The following is a 16,671-nucleotide window of genomic DNA, read 5'->3' as shown; positions in this document are numbered from 1 at the left end:
CTGCCGAGGAATTAAGAGCTTGTTTAGGGAATGAGGCTCAGATTTCATAGAAACATAGCCTGCACCGCCATTCAATGAGTTCATGGCTGAACATTCAACTTCAGTACCACATTCCTGCTTTCTCACCATACCCCTTGATCCCCCTAATAGTAAGGACCTCATCTAACTCCTTTTTGAATATATTTAGTGAATTGGCCTCAACAACTTTCTGTGGTAGAGAATTCCACAGGTTCACCACTCTCTGGGTGAAGAAGTTCCTCCGCATCTCGGTCCTAAATGGCTTACCCCTTATCCTTAGACTGTGACCTCTGGTTCTGGACTTCCCCAACATTGGGAACATTCTTCCTGCATCTAACCTGTCTAACCCCGTCAGAATTTTAAATGTTTCTATGAGGTCCCCTCTCATTCTTCTGAACTCCAGTGAATACAAGCCCAGTTGATCCAGTCTTTCTTGATAGGTCAGTCCCGCCATCCCGGGAATCAGTCTGGTGAACCTTCGCTGCACTCCCTCAATAGCAAGAATGTCCTTCCTCGGGTTAGGAGACCAAAACTGTACACAATACTCCAGGTGTGGCCTCACCAAGGCCCTGTACAACTGTAGCAACACCTCCCTGCCCCTGTACTCAAATCCCCTTGCTATGAAGGCCAACATGCCATTTGCTTTCTTAACCGCCTGCTGCACCTGCATGCCAACCTTCAATGACTGATGTACCATGACACCCAGGTCTCTTTGCACCTCCCCTTTTCCTAATCTGTCACCATTCAGATAATAGTCTGTATCTCTGTTTTTACCACCAAAGTGGATAACCTCACATTTATCCACATTATACTTCATCTGCCATGTATTTGCCCACTCACCTAACCTATCCAAGTCGCTCTGCAGCCTCACAGCATCCTCCTCGCAGCTCACACTGCCACCCAACTTAGTGTCATCCGCAAATTTGGAGATACTACATTTAATCCCCTCATCTAAATCATTAATGTACAGTGTAAACAGCTGGGGCCCCAGCACAGAACCTTGCGGTACCCCACTAGTCACTGCCTGCCATTCTGAAAAGTACCCATTTACTCCTACTCTTTGCTTCCTGTCTGACAACCAGTTCTCAATCCATGTCAGCACACTACCCCCAATCCCATGTGCTTTAACTTTGCACATCAATCTCTTGTGTGGGACCTTGTCGAAAGCCTTCTGAAAGTCCAAATATACCACATCAACTGGTTCTCCCTTGACCACTCTACTGGAAACATCCTCAAAAAATTCCAGAAGATTTGTCAAGCATGATTTCCCTTTCACAAATCCATGCTGACTTGGACCTATCATGTCACCTCTTTCCAAATGCACTGCTATGACATCCTTAATAATTGATTCCATCATTTTACCCACTACCGATGTCAGGCTGACCGGTCTATAATTCCCTGTTTTCTCTCTCCCTCCTTTTTTAAAAAGTGGGGTTACATTGGCTACTCTCCACTCTATAGGAACTGATCCAGAGTCAATGGAATGTTGGAAAATGACTGTCAATGCATCCACTATTTCCAAGGCCACCTCCTTAAGTACTCTGGGATGCAGTCCATCAGGCCCTGGGGATTTATCGGCCTTCAATCCCATCAATTTCCTCAACACATTTCCCGGCTAATAAGGATTTCCCTCAGTTCCTCCTCCTTACTCGACCCCCCGACCCCTTTTATAACCGGAAGGTTGTTTGTGTCCTCCTTCGTGAATACCGAACCAAAGTACTTGTTCAATTGGTCTGCCATTTCTTTGTTTCCCGTGATGACTTCCCCTGATTCTGACTGCAGGGGACCTACGTTTGTCTTTACTAACCTTTTTCTCTTTACATATCTATAGAAGCTTTTGCAGTCCGTTTCAATGTTCCCTGCAAGCTTCCACTCGTACTCTATTTTCCCTGCCCTCATCAAACCCTTTGTCCTCCTCTGCTGAGTTCTAAATTTCTCCCAGTCCCCAGGTTCGCTGCTATTTCTGGCCAATTTGTATGCCACTTCCTTGGCTTTAATACTATCTCTGATTTCCCTTGATAGCCACGGTTGAGCCACCTTCCCTTTTTTATTTTTATGCCAGACAGGAATGTACAATTGTTGTAGTTCATCCATGCGGTCTCTAAATGTCTGCCATTGCCCATCCACAGTCAACCCCTTAAGTATAATTCGCCAATCCATCCCAGCCAATTCACGCCTCATACCTTCAAAGTTAGCCTTCTTTAAGTTCTGGACCATGGTCTCTGAATTAACTGTTTCATTCTCCATCCTAATGCAGAATTCCACCATATTATGGTCACTCTTCCCCAAGGGGCCTCGCACAACGAGATTGCTAATTAATCCTCTCTCATTACATAACACCCAGTCTAAGATGGCCTCCCCCCTAGTTGGTTCCTCGACATATTGTTCTAAAAAACCATCCCTTATGCACTCCAGGAAATCCTCCTCCACCGTATTGCTTCCAGTTTGGTTAGCCCAATCTATGTGCATACTAAAGTCACCCATTATAACTGCTGCACCTTTATTGCATGCACCCCTAACTACTGTTTGGAGGTCTATACACAACTCCCACTAACGTTTTTTGCCCTTTGGTGTTCTGTAGCTCTACCCATATAGATTCCATATCATCCAAGCTAATGTCCTTCCTAACTATTGCCTTAATCTCCTCCTTAACCAGCAATGCTACCCCACCTCCTTTTCCTTTTATTCTATCCTTCCTGAATGTTGAATACCCCTGGATGTTGAGTTCCCAGCCCTGATCATCCTGGAGCCACGTCTCTGTAATCCCAATCACATCATATTTGTTAACATCTATTTGCACAATTAATTCATCCACCTTATTGCGGATACTCCTTGCATTAAGACACAAAGCCTTTAGGCTTGTTTTTTTAACACCCTCTGTCCTTTTAGAATTTTGCTGTACAATGGTCCTTTTTGTTCTTAGCCTTGGGTTTCTCTGCCCTCCACTTTTCCTCATCTCCTTTCTGTCTTTTGCTTTTGCCTCCTTTATGTTTCCCTCTATCTCCCTGCATTGGTTCCCATCCCCCTGCCATATTAGTTTAACTCCTCCCCAACAGCACTAGCAAACACTCCCCCGAGGACATTGGTTCCGATTCTGCCCAGGTGCAAACCGTCCGGATTGTACTGGTCCCACCTCCCCCAGAACCGGTTCCAATCCCCCAGGAATTTGAATCCCTCCCTGCTGCACCATTGCTCAAGCCACGTATTCATCTGAGCTATCCTGCGATTCCTACTCTGACTAGCACGTGGCACTGGTAGCAATCCCGAGATTACTACTTTTGAGGTCCTACTTTTTAATTTAGCTCCTAGCTCCTTAAATTCATTTCGTAGGACCTCATCCCTTTTTTTTACCTATGTCGTTGGTACCAATGTGCACCACGACAACTGGCTGTTCTCCCTCCCTTTTTAGAATGTCCTGCACCTCATTCTCTCGCAAGCCCTTTATAAGTTTATTTTTCAATTCCTGTTACGGTCAATCCGTTTATTAACCCGGGACTCCCTGCAGTGTAAAAACCCAGAATGGGAGTTTGTACAGAGACCAGAATGGGAAGCAGTGTGAACACTCTATCCCTCTTCCCTTTTCACAGAAGGGCTCCCAGTTCTGGTCTCACTCCCGCCTGTGCGGAAGATCAATCCATGATTTGTGATTCCCAACTTTTACACAGTTTGAGCTGGAATGTGTCCTGTTACAGAATCAGTGGGGATTGATTGCCGTCCGTTACAGACAGATTGACAGTGAACGCAAATTTAATTTTGATTGTAACAGCCTGGAAACAGTGAACGCAAATTTAATTTTGATTGTAACAGCCTGGAATTAGTAAGGGAAATATGGAATAAAATAAAAGGAAGTAAAACCTGTTTGTAAACCTTTGGCTAATGGTGCATTTATTAACATAATCCGCACTTTAAAAAATTATTGGCGGTATTTTTTAAATTAAAAATCTTTCGAGGTGTGACTGTTGAGGACAGGAATTTCCACCCTCGTTTCATTGGTGGTCTCAACAGACAATGGGTAAGGCGAGAGATTAACATTCAGCGGCGATTTCAGTAAAGAATCATCATGACTGGAGGAGGTAAAGGAGGCAAAGGACTGGGTAAAGGCAGAGCCAAACGGCACCATAAAGTGCTCCGTAATAACATCCAGGGCATCACCAAACCAGCCATCCGCCGCCTGGCTCGCCGTGGCCGTGTCAAGCGGATCTCGGGCCTGATCTATGAGGAGGCCCGCGGGGTGCTGAAGATTTTCCTGGAGAATGTGATCAGGGATGCGGTCATCTACACTGAACACGCCAAGCGCAAGACGGTCACTGCCATGGATCTGGTGTACGCTCTGAAACAGCAGAGCCGCACTCTCTATGGATTCGGCGGCTGAATAACGTGACCCTTTCCCCCAAACACAACACAAAGGCTCTTCTCAGAGCCACCCACCTCCTCACAGAGAGAGCAGTGACCTGGGGAACGGGGGCGAGATAGTTGCTTTACACTTTGTTCTGTATAGATATGTTTTTTGCCAAGATCTATATTGTGGTGTTAGGTGTTTTAAATCAGCATATACACGATGGACAGAATGTCCTTTTAGTCTTCAAATCATAGACATTTACGGGGCATTCCAGATGAAGGTAATACTGAAAAAACTAATGTAGTTAGAACATAAGAACATAAAAACATAAGAAATAGGAGCAAATGTAGGCCATACGGCCCCTCGAGCCTGCTCCGCCATTTAATACGATCATGGACTCGGGTCTACTTCCCTGCCCCATATTCCCTTATTCCCTTATCATTAAGAAACTGTCTGTTTCTGTCTTAAATTTATTCAATGTCCCAGCTCTCTGAGGCAGCGAATTCCACAGATTCACAATCCTCAGAGAAGAAATTTCTCCTCATCTCAGTTTTAAATGGGCGGCCTCTTATTCTAAGATTAAGCCCTCTAGTTCTAGTTTCCCCTAGCAGTGGAAACATCCTCTCTGCATCCACCTTGTTAAGCCCCCTCATAATCTTAGTTTCGATAAGATCACCTCTCATTCTTCTGAATTCCAATGAGTAAAGGCCCAACCTACTCAACCTTTCCTCAAGTCAACCCCCTCATTCCGGAATCAACCTTGTGAAACTTCTCTGAACTGCCTCCAAAGCAAGTATATCCTTTTGTAAATATGGAAACCAAAACTGCATGCAGTATTCCAGGTGTGGCCTCACCAATACCCTGTACAACTGTAGCAAGACTTCCCTGCTTTTATACTCCATCCCCTTTGCAATAAAGGCCAGATTCCATTGGCCTTCCTGATCACTTGCTGTAGCTGCATACTAACCTTTTGTGTTTCATGCACAAGTACCCCCAGGTCCCGCTGCATTGCAGCACTTTGCAATCTTTCACCATTGAAATAATAACTTGCTCTTTGATTTTTTTCTGCCAAAGTGCATGACCTCACACTTTCCAATATTATACTCCATCTGCCAAATCCTTGCTCACTCTCTTAGCCTGTCTATATCCTTTTGCAGAATTTTAGTGTCCTCCTCACCCATTGCTTTTCCTCCCATCTTTGTATCGTCAGCAAACTTGGCTGCATTACACTCGGTCCCTTCTTCCAAGTCGTTAATATAGATCATAAATAGTTGGGGTCCTAGCACTGATCCCTGTGGCATCCCATTGGTTACTGATTGCCAACCCGGGAATGAACCATTTATCCCCACTCTCTGGTTTCTGTTTGTTTGCCAATCTGCTATCCATGCTAATATATTAACCCCAACCCCGTGAACTTTTATCTTGTGCAGTCAGTAACCTTTTATGTGGCACTTTGTCAAATGCGTTCTGGAAGTCCAAATATACCACATCCACGGCTTCCCCATTATCCACCCTGTTCATGACATCCTCAAAGAATTCCAGCAAATTTGTCAAACATGACTCCCCTTCATAAATCCATGCTGTTACATCCATGTTACAGCAGTGACAGATAAGAAAGGTGTTGAATTAAACGATGGGATGAAGGCAGCATCAGGGCGGAAGGACAGTGAGGGTCCCTTGCCCTCATAGAAGGACTCCCAAGTCCTGATCAGAAGTGACCCTCAGGCAATCTCAGTTATAAACCGGTCAATGTCTCGAACATGTAGAAATCTAGATCGACATACACAGCAGCGAGTTTGCTGTTCAGATTATTGAATGTATATATAGGAAAAAACGTGAATTAACCTTCCTTATAAGTTTGGCCGTCATTAACCATTTTTGCCTGAGAGCAGAACAGAAACATAAAGAACGGAGTATAAATCGGGAGGGGATGTCATTGATGACTCAATTCAAGAATTTGAGATTGTGGCGAGCAATAAATCTGATTGGTCCCTTTAAACATCGAATCAGAGAGATACAGAACAATGGAAATTGACAACGCAGCTAATGAACCAATCACAATCGTTACCTTTACCCATCCCTTATTAGCATAGGGATGTGGGCGGAGTGTGGGGCTGCCTATATAATACGAGCCCGGAGCAGACTTTCCTTCATATCTGTAACTGACTGAACAAGACGATGCCTGAGGAAAAGAAACCAGCTTCGAAAAAGGGTGCCAAGAAAGTCATCAAGAAAACACCACCGAAGGGCGGCAAGAAGCGCAGAAAATCGAGGAAGGAAAGTTACTCCATCTACATCTACAAAGTGATGAAGCAGGTTCACCCCGACACCGGCATCTCCTCCAAGGCAATGGGCATCATGAACTCGTTTGTGAACGATATTTTCGAGCGCATCGCGGGTGAGGCTTCCCGCCTGGCCCATTACAACAAGCGCCGCACCATCAGCTCCCGGGAGATCCAGACCGCCGTGCGCCTGCTGCTGCCCGGAGAGCTGGCCAAGCACGCCGTGTCGGAAGGGACAAAGGCGGTGACCAAGTACACCAGCTCCAAGTAAAACTCCACGCTGTCCTGACAACAAACCCACAAACACAACGGCTCTTTTAAGAGCCACCCACAACATCATTGAAAGACCTGCACAAACACATCACCCTTTAGACTGAATTTACTGTAATTATTTCCCGAACAAGTGTGTGTGAGAACCTTTGTAGTTCCAGCTGCAGATTTAGTTTTGAATTCTCATAAAAAGCTTCACTGACCGGCGTGACCTTGGTGTCTCTGGAATTTGCTGCAGTGAGTAAACTACAAACACGGGCCCTGGTCGCTTTCCCTTTGTTCTCACACTCGTTCATTCACAGCGCCTGCCACGAATTTATTTTGGGGGGTGGGGAAACTCCGATTTCAGTCGCATTCTCACTCAAGCCCTTTTTACATGTTTTTTTTATTCCGTTGCGCTCAGTCCGTTTATTAACCCGAGACTCCCCGCAGTGTTAACAACCCAGAATGGGAGTTCTTCGAGACTAGAACAGGGGCAGTTTGAACACTCTGTCCCTTTTCAATTTTTACAGAAGGACTCTCAGTTCTGGTCTCACTCCCACAGCAGCTCCTGTGAAAAGAAGTTCACTTTTACAAAGATGGAGCTGGAATGTGTCCCGTTACAGAATCAGTGGGGACTGAGTCCCGCCCGTTGCAGACAGTTTGAAACTGAAGCCGAATTTAATCCTGATTGTAACAGGCTGGAATTTGCAAGGGGAACATGGAATAAGACAAAAGGAAACAAAGTGTTTTAAAGTATTTGGCTAATGGTGAAGTTGCTAACATAATCCGCAATTTTAACAATTATTGGCGGGATTTTTGAATTTAAAAAATCGTTCGGTTCTGGCTGTTGAGAACCAGTAATTTCCGCCCTCCTTTCATTGGTGGACTAGACAGACTGTGATTGGTCATCGGAAACAGCCAATGAAATCCATGATAGAGTGACCAATCACAAGTTCGCTCCCTGCATCCCTCCAGAAGGTATAAGAAGGGCAGATGTGGGAGGAGTTTCTCATTCCTTGTCTGAACCTGTGGATTGTGAAAATGTCTGGAAGAGGAAAAACCAGCGGTAAAGCTCGGGCCAAGGCCAAGTCTCGCTCCTCCCGGGCCGGACTGCAGTTCCCTGTGGGCCGTGTTCACAGGCTCCTGCGAAAGGGGAACTACGCTCAGCGTGTGGGTGCCGGAGCCCCGGTCTACATGGCTGCTGTGTTCGAGTATCTGACCGCTGAAATCCTGGAGCTGGCCGGCAATGCGGCCCGCGACAACAAAAAGACCCGCATCATCCCCAGACACCTGCAGCTGGCCATCCGCAACGACGAGGAGCTCAACAAGCTGCTGGGAAAGGTGACCATCGCTCAGGGCGGGGTGCTGCCTAATATCCAGGCTGTGTTGCTGCCCAAGAAAACCACCACTTCGTCCAAGACCAAGTAAAGCGGACAAGATTTAAACTTATAACCCAAAGGCTCTTTTCAGAGCCACTCACAATATATGTGAAAGGGCTGCTTACTGTATTAATGGAGACCTTGTTTTCAGGTACCAATAAATTGGTCTATTTCAGACCTGTATGCGGGAGTTTTCAGTTCCTGGTATCTGCATTATGGTTTTCTGCTCACAAACTGTTCTAGTTAGCAACTAATAATTAATCTACAGTTGTCAGAGACTCAAAAATTGTATAAATACCGCAACCGGTTCCCTAAATATTATTTAATCTATCAATGAAAGCTGTATGAAGAAAGTCGGCGGTTATTAAAAGGGCCTAGTTTAATTCTGGTCTGGTTTGAGAGTTTGAATGCTGGTTCTGTTCCCGGGATCTCCGGTCGTTCCGGGCTGTGTATTTCTCTCCTAAGCCGGTCAATTTAGGCCGACACTAAGCAGCCAAGCACAAGACAGTCACTGTCATGGATGTGCTGTACACTCTGAAACGGCAGGGCCGCACTTTCTATGGATTCAACGCGACCCTCTCCCCCAAGCAGAAAGCAAAGGCTCGTCTAAGTGCCACCCACCGCCTCACGGGGGGAGAGGAGGGGAGGGAGGGAGATACAGTTCATTTACATTTTGTTCGGTATAGATATATATTTTTCGCCAAGGTCTATATGTTTTAAATCAGCATATGCACGATGGACGGAATATCCTTTTAGTTTCAGAATTATAGACATTTATCATAGAAGCTTACAACACGGAATGAGGCCACTTCGGCCCATCGTGTCCGTGCCGGCCAACAAAAGGCTATCCAGCCGAATCCCACTTTCCAGCTCTCGGTCCGTAACCCTGCAGGTTACGGCACTTCAAGTGCACGTCCAAGTAGTTTTAAATGTGGTGAGGGTTTCTGCCTCTACCACCCTTTCAGGCAGTGAGTTTCAGACCGCAGCCTGCGTGAAGATATTTCCCCTCTAAATCCTCTACCAATTACTTTACATTTATGCCTCCTGTGCTAAGGGAAATAGGCCCTTTACGGCACAGAAGGTACGGCATATTCCAGGTGAAGGTAACACTGAAACAACTAATGTAGTTACAGCAGTGACAGATAAGAAAGGTGTTGAATTAAACGGTGGGAGGAGAGCGGAAGGACAGTGAGGGCCTTTTGCCTCATAGAAGGACTCCCAAGTCCTGACCAGAAGTGACCCTCAGGCAATCTCGGTTACAAACCGGTCAATGTCTGTCGAACATGTAGACATCTAGATCGATAAAGAACAGAATATGGCTCGGGAGGGGATGTAACTGATGACCTAATTCAAGAATTTGAGATTGTGGCGAGCAGTAAATCTGATTGGATGTTTAAAGAGACCAATCAGAGAATTACAGAACAATAGAAATTGACAACGCAGCGAGTGAACCAATCACAATCGTTGCCTTCACCCATCCCTCATTAGCATAGGGCTGTAGGCGGAGTGTGGGGCTGCCGAAATAATGAGAGCTCCGAGCTAAGTTTACGTCATGTCTGGGTCGGATTGAACAAGACGATGCCTGAAGAGAAGAAATCAGTTACTGCCAAGAAAGGCGCCAAGAAAGTGATCAAGAAAACACCACCGAAGGGCGGTAAGAAGCGCAGGAAGTCGAGGAAGGAGAGTTACTCCATCTACATCTACAAAGTGATGAAGCAGGTTCACCCCGACACCGGCATCTCCTCCAAGGCCATGGGCATCATGAACTCTTTTGTGAACGATATTTTTGAGCGCATCGCGGGTGAGGCTTCCCGCCTGGCCCATTACAACAAGCGATCCACCATCAGCTCCCGGGAGATCCAGACCGCCGTGCGCCTGCTGCTGCCCGGGGAGCTGGCCAAGCACGCCGTGTCGGAAGGGACAAAGGCGGTGACCAAGTACACCAGCTCCAAGTAAAACTCCACTCTGTCCTGATACAACAAACCAGAAACACAACGGCTCTTTTAAGAGCCACCCACAACGTCTCTGAAAGAGCTGCACAAACACATCACCCTTTAAACTCAATTTACTGTAGTTATTTCCTGAGCAAGTGTTTGACAACATTTAAAGTTCCAGCTGTAGATTTAGATTTGAATTCTCAGATAAACGGTTTTACTGTCCGGTTCAACCTTAGCTTCTCTGATGAATTTCCCTCCCAGTAAAGTGCACACACTGTCCCTGGCCGCCTGCCAATGAATTATGATCTTGTTTTAGGAGGTGAAATTCAGACTTTAGTCACCTCATTCTCTCTCAAGCCCTTTACAATATAAAAAAAATTCTAGTTCGGGTCAACCCGCTTATTAATCCGAGATTCCGAGTGCAACGGCCCAGACTGGGAGTTCTTACAGAGACCAGAACAGGGAGTTTGAATCCTGTGTCCCTCTTCTCTTTTCACAGAAGAACTCCCAGTTCTGGTCTCAATCCCGCCTGTGCGGAGGATCGATCCATGATCTGTGATTCCCAAATTGTACAAAGATTGAGCGGGAATATGTCCCGTTACAGAACGTATGAAACTGAACCCGAATTTAAACCTGATTGTAACATCCTGGAATTTGGAAGGTAATATGGAATACGGCAAAAGGAAATAAAAAGTGTTTGGAAATCTTTGGCTAATGGTGAATTTATTAACATAATCCGCATTGTAAAAATTATTGGCGGGGTTTTTGAAATTGAAGATTCGTTGGAAGTCGAACAGTAATTTTCGCCCTCTTTTCATTGGCGGGCTAAACAGACGGTGATTGGTCAGCGGAAAAGACCAATGAAATCCACCTCAGAGCGACCAATCACAAGTTCGCTCCCTGCATCCCTCCAGAAGCTATAAGAAGGGCAGATATGGGAGGAGTTTCTCATTCTTTTTTCTGAACTTGTGGATCGTGGAAATGTCTGGAAGAGGAAAAACCGGCGGTAAAGCTCGCGCCAAGGCCAAGTCTCGTTCCTCCCGGGCCGGACTGCAGTTCCCTGTGGGCCGTGTTCACAGGCTCCTGCGAAAGGGGAACTACGCTCAGCGTGTGGGTGCCGGAGCCCCGGTCTACATGGCTGCTGTGCTCGAGTATCTGACCGCTGAAATCCTGGAGCTGGCCGGCAACGCGGCCCGCGACAACAAGAAGACCCGCATCATCCCCAGACACCTGCAGCTGGCCATCCGCAACGACGAGGAACTCAACAAGCTGCTGGGAAAGGTGACCATCGCTCAGGGCGGGGTGCTGCCGAATATCCAGGCTGTGCTGCTGCCCAAGAAAACCACCACTTCGTCCAAGACCAAGTAAAGCGGACAAGATTTAATCTAATAACCCAAAGGCTCTTTTCAGAGCCACCCACAGTATCTGTGAAAGGGCTGCTTACTGTCTTAATGGAGTCAGAGACCTTTAGTTCATGTACCGATAGATTGGCCTGTTTTAGACCTGTAAACATAGAAAATAGGTGCAGGAGGCGGCCATTCGAGCCTGCACCACCATTCAAGATCATGGCTGATTATTCCCTCAGTACCCCTTTTCTGCTTTCTTTCAAAATCCCTTTAGCCATAAGGGCCACATCTAACTCCCTCTTGAATATATCTAACGAACTGGCATCAACAACTTTCTGCGGTAGGGAATTCCACAGGTTAACAACTCTCTCCTCATCTCAGTCCTAAATGGCTTACCCTTTATCCGTATGCGGGAGTTTTCAGTTCACGGTCTCTGCAGTACGGTTCTCTGCTCACAGATACACTCTTCCCGTTAACAGCGAATAATTGAACTACAGTTGTCACTCAACAATTGTATAAATACCGCCACCGGTTCTTTAAATATTCTTTAATCTGTCTGAAAACGAGAGAGTCGGCGATGATGAATTAATGTAGTAATAAAAGGGCCTAGTTTAATTCTGGTCTGGTTTGAGATAGTTTGAATGCTGGTTTCGTTCTCGGGAGCTCCGGCCGTTCCCGGGCTTTGTATTTCTCTGCTAAGCCGGTCAGTTTAGACCGCACTGCACAACACATACAGAACCCGGGTCCATTGCAGTGCTTCCCAGATCTGCCTGCCCCCATTCTCCGGCAACACCGAATGGGGAAATCTGTGCTCTGCCCCGGGGAACTTGGGGTCAGAGCGACGTAAAGCCGATGTCAGTTTCCGAAAATATTAAAGGGCTCATCAGTTAATCGTCAATAACTCCCATGTGAACCGAGCTGGTATATGAACACACGATCAGTAATCAGTCCCACACCCTCTGCCCGTCCCTACAATGGGTTAATGAACAACACGAAGCTCTGGTTACAGGAGATCGCAGCTCTTTCCTTTGCTGATTTGGTGGCTCTGAAAAGAGCCGTTGTTTCACTTGGTGCTGAAGCTTCGAGCCGAGGCAGGGGGAGTCTAGGCGCGCTCCCCGCGGATGCGGCGGGCCAACTGGATGTCTTTGGGCATGATGGTGACTCGCTTGGCGTGGATGGCGCACAGGTTGGTGTCCTCAAAGAGCCCCACCAAGTAAGCCTCGCTGGCCTCCTGCAGGGCCATGACGGCCGAGCTCTGGAAGCGCAAGTCGGTCTTGAAGTCCTGAGCGATCTCCCGCACCAGGCGCTGGAAGGGCAGTTTGCGAATCAGCAGCTCGGTGGATTTCTGGTAGCGGCGGATCTCCCTCAGAGCCACGGTGCCGGGTCGGTAGCGATGAGGCTTCTTCACTCCGCCCGTGGCCGGAGCACTCTTCCGGGCCGCTTTGGTCGCCAACTGTTTGCGAGGAGCTTTCCCTCCGGTGGATTTGCGCGCTGTCTGCTTGGTCCTGGCCATTTTCTGAACGGATCTCAACACAATCTGGGACACAGGGACTGGTAATGCAGAGCCTCCTCTTGTGCCTCCTTTTAAAGTGTGTGAGGGTCGGCCCCGGGGCTGTGATTGGCTGCAGCCTGACCGCCAATCAAGTTTGAACCAAGCACCGAGTGAAAATGAAAGGTGGGGATTACTGGATCCTGATTGGCTGAACTGAAACTGACAGTTGGTCAATTTCAAAAAGCCCGCCAATTTCAGAATATCAACCAACAGAGATTAAATAAAATCTAATTTCCCGCCAGCAATTTAAGAATCCCGCTCTTTATAACGGCGATTGTGCCCCATTATAAGTCACCAATCCCATTCTGTCACATTCCGGTTTGAATTCTGTTCCATTCCGTGATCCGTCTGTACCGGGCGGGAATAAATCCCCGGTCACTGCTTCCTGTAAACATAAAGTCCCGCATCAATCCCGCCAGTGCCGTCCCATTTAACCGATTCTCACACAGAAACCGCACATGACAGGAATTATCTGTGAGGGGAGACTGTAATGTCTGGGACTGTGTATCCTGCTCGGTAGTTGTGACTGTCTGCCGGAGTTTTTGATCTCTCATATTTACAACAGTTGTAAAATATTTAATAATTCCCATATTCCTACAGCGAAAGTACTTCATTGGTCTTGTTCATTGGATGTGTTCGGGAGGGAGTTGGATGTGGTCCTTGCGGCTGAGGGGGGGCGGGGGTGGGGGAGTGGAGGTGCTGGAGTGGGTAATCAGCTGTGATCTTGTTGAATGGCGGTGCAGGCTCGAAGGGCCGAATGGCCTATTCTACTCCTGCACATATTTTCAGTTTCTATGTCTTGAGACGTTCGGTGGTCGTGAAAGGCGCTATATAAATCCAAACCTTTCTTTCCATTAATTAAACAGCCGAAACCATTTCCCAACCCAACTGTCCGCACTCCGATCCCCAGGTCGCTGCTCTCTCTGTGAACCGGTGGGTGGCTCTTAGAAGAGCCTTTGTGTTGTGATTGGGGGAAAAGGGTCGAGTTATTCAGCCGCCGAATCCATAGAGAGTACGGCCCTGCCTTTTCAGAGCGTACACCACATCCATGGCAGTGACCGTCTTGCGTTTGGCGTGCTCAGTGTAGGTGACTGCATCCCTGATCACATTCTCCAGGAAAACTTTCAGCACCCCGCGGGTCTCCTCGTAGATCAGGCCCGAGATCCGCTTGACACCGCCACGGCGAGCCAGGCGGCGAATGGCTGGTTTGGTGATGCCCTGGATGTTATCACGGAGCACTTTACGGTGCCGCTTGGCTCCGCCTTTACCCAATCCTTTGCCTCCTTTCCCTCGACCAGACATGATAACGACTCTTCACTCAAACAGCTGCTGAATGAGAAGTGAACTGCTGCCGGCTCCTTTTTATCGAGCCGGAGCCGACCTGACTGAGAAAGCGCAGTGTGAGAGAGGCGGGAAGGGGAGGAGACAGTCAAGATTGACAGACAGAGCAGAGAGCGGCCTCTGATCTTCCAGCTCCGCCTCCAGCTTTCTGCAGCCGCCAATTTCAAACCGTTTTCCGACAATAGAACCGAAACAGACTCGGAATTTATATTCAAAGCTTCCAGGAACCAGAAGCTTTTAAATAAGGTCCCGTTACAATTAACAATCGCGAATATTCCCGCCTATATACAGCCCTTTCCCTGTCAATCTCAGACCTTGTTCCATCTCCCCACATTTTCTCTCCGGGTTCAACAGTTTACAAACACCTTATTCCAGCTGATTTGGAGAATGTGGTGTTTGGGGTTTGAGTTGTGAGGCGGGGTATCTCCGCCAGTATCACCGTCTCACAGACTCTTCCCCCTGAAAATGACAATGAGCAGGAACTGAGACTGGAGCTGAACACATCCCCAGTTACAGTGAGGCCCGGGCCGGACATCCCATTCTCAATGTGTGTTTTATTGCAGACACTGGGGGAGGGGTGAGAGCAGCCAATGTCAGCGAGTCACCAGGGATCCTGGCTTCATGTTCAATGATTTCTGTCTGAAATCTGAGCCCGGCCCCGGGACAGGGATCATTTGATTCGGGGATCAACTCTTTTCTGAGAGGCGTGGGTGGCTCTGAGAAGAGCCTTTGGGTTCAGATGCTTACAAGTTGCACTTTTTATTTACTTTTTGAGCGCTGCTTTCTTGGGTTTTGCTGATTTGGCCTTGGCCCTCGGTTTTTCCACCTTTTTGGCCACCTTCACCTTTGCGCCCGAGGCCTTCTTGGGGCTCTTGGGCTTCGCCGCTGCCGCCTTCTTCCCAGCCGCAGCTTTCGCTGTCTTTTTTACTGTTGGCGCCTTCTTGGTGTTCGTTTTCTTGGCCGGAGATTTCTTGGCTGCTGGTTTCTTGGCCGGAGATTTCTTGGCTGCTGGTTTCTTGGCCGGAGATTTCTTGGCTGCTGGTTTCTTGGTCGGAGATTTCTTGGCTACTGGTTTTTTGCCTGGAGATTTCTTGGCTGCTGGTTTCTTCACGTTCCTTCCCACTTTCCCCTGGTTTTCCTTCTTAGCGACTCTGAAGGAGCCCGAGGCGCCCGTGCCCTTGGTCTGCACCAGGAAGCCATTTGTCACATTCCTCTTGATACTGAACCTGATCTGGGACCCGCGCTTGTCCACATTCACGCCTTTGGCCGCCAGAGCCTTCTTTATCGCGGACAGGGACATCCCCTTGCGATCGCCGCCATCGGCCACAACCTTGAGGATCTGTTCGCCCAACGTGGGACCGGCTGGCTTGGAGCGGGGAGCTGCCTTCTTCTTCTTGCTGGGAGCCTTGGTTTGAGCGGCGACGGCAGGAGGGGCCGTTTCGGCGGCTGCAGTGTCAGTCATGTCCGCGACTCTGTGGAAAATCTCTCTGACAGTCAGAGCTCGGTCAGAAATGAAACGGGAGGCGGCGGCACAGAGCAACTTAAAGGCAGCGAGCGGACGGGGCGGAGACATCCTGCTGTCAGCTCCCCGCCCCTCCAGCCTCTCTGTGTTTCTCTCTCCTCATTAACTGTCCGATTCCAATTCAACCCGGGCCCTCCAGATTCCCAGACTGGCCTCTTTCTGTCCCGAAGACCGGGATGTTTGTTGTCGAGAAAGCTTCCTCCGAATTGAAGGCAGCAATTTAGATTTAAACCCGTTTCATTGCTGCACTGATCGCGCTCTCTCACCCGATTGCGGACATTTTCTTCGTTTTTCGATTGAAATTTGAAATCACATCAAACTTAACGTTTAATTCCCACTTTAGACCTGAGCAGGGCAGCAGGGCGATCCTGTGACAGGGAAATCTTTGAATTTTACACAAGAGGGACTCTGGAATCCGGCGATGAGACGGACACACAAACACAGTGACGTTCGTCTCACCGGCCCGCCCCTTTAACACACTCTCGCTCACACAATGTTCACATCTGTACATTCACAGCACAAACTATCCCAGATTTACAGCTCCCAGCACAGGGTTTCCTCTCCGCTCGGCCTGTGCTGCCGATTCTCGGGGTTAGTTGAAGTTTCCCAGCTCAGTAAGTGTTAAACACTCTGAGGTCGGCGCTCCTCAGTGTCTGTTCCCCAGATTCAGGGGCAGGAGCCAATCACAGCTGTGGCTGGCTTA

General features: G+C 48.0%; 2 protein-coding genes across 2 annotated transcripts; one reads left to right on the top strand and one right to left on the bottom strand.

Annotated features, from left to right (window-relative positions):
- The first annotated feature begins 4,078 nt into the window (after positions 1 to 4,078).
- LOC139273707 (histone H4-like) lies at positions 4,079 to 4,390 on the top strand. The gene has a single exon (XM_070890751.1). The coding sequence runs from the start codon at positions 4,079 to 4,081 to the stop codon at positions 4,388 to 4,390; it is 312 nt and encodes a 103-aa protein (XP_070746852.1).
- A 9,705-nt stretch (positions 4,391 to 14,095) lies between these two features.
- On the bottom strand, positions 14,096 to 14,407 carry LOC139273706 (histone H4). The gene has a single exon (XM_070890749.1). It carries the CDS (start codon positions 14,405 to 14,407, stop codon positions 14,096 to 14,098), a length of 312 nt encoding a protein of 103 aa, XP_070746850.1.
- Positions 14,408 to 16,671: the final 2,264 nt, after the last annotated feature.

Source organism: Pristiophorus japonicus, chromosome 9 (assembly GCF_044704955.1).
Source record: "Pristiophorus japonicus isolate sPriJap1 chromosome 9, sPriJap1.hap1, whole genome shotgun sequence".
In the NCBI taxonomy this organism is placed as follows: domain Eukaryota; kingdom Metazoa; phylum Chordata; class Chondrichthyes; family Pristiophoridae; genus Pristiophorus; species Pristiophorus japonicus.
This window is presented reverse-complemented; position numbering and strand designations above follow the sequence as displayed.

Excerpts from the sequence above, each read along its gene's own strand:
- LOC139273707 (XM_070890751.1), top strand. The coding sequence starts at position 4,079 with ATGACTGGAGGAGGTAAAGGAGGCAAAGGACTGGGTAAAGGCAGAGCC.
- LOC139273706 (XM_070890749.1), bottom strand. The coding sequence starts at position 14,407 with ATGTCTGGTCGAGGGAAAGGAGGCAAAGGATTGGGTAAAGGCGGAGCC.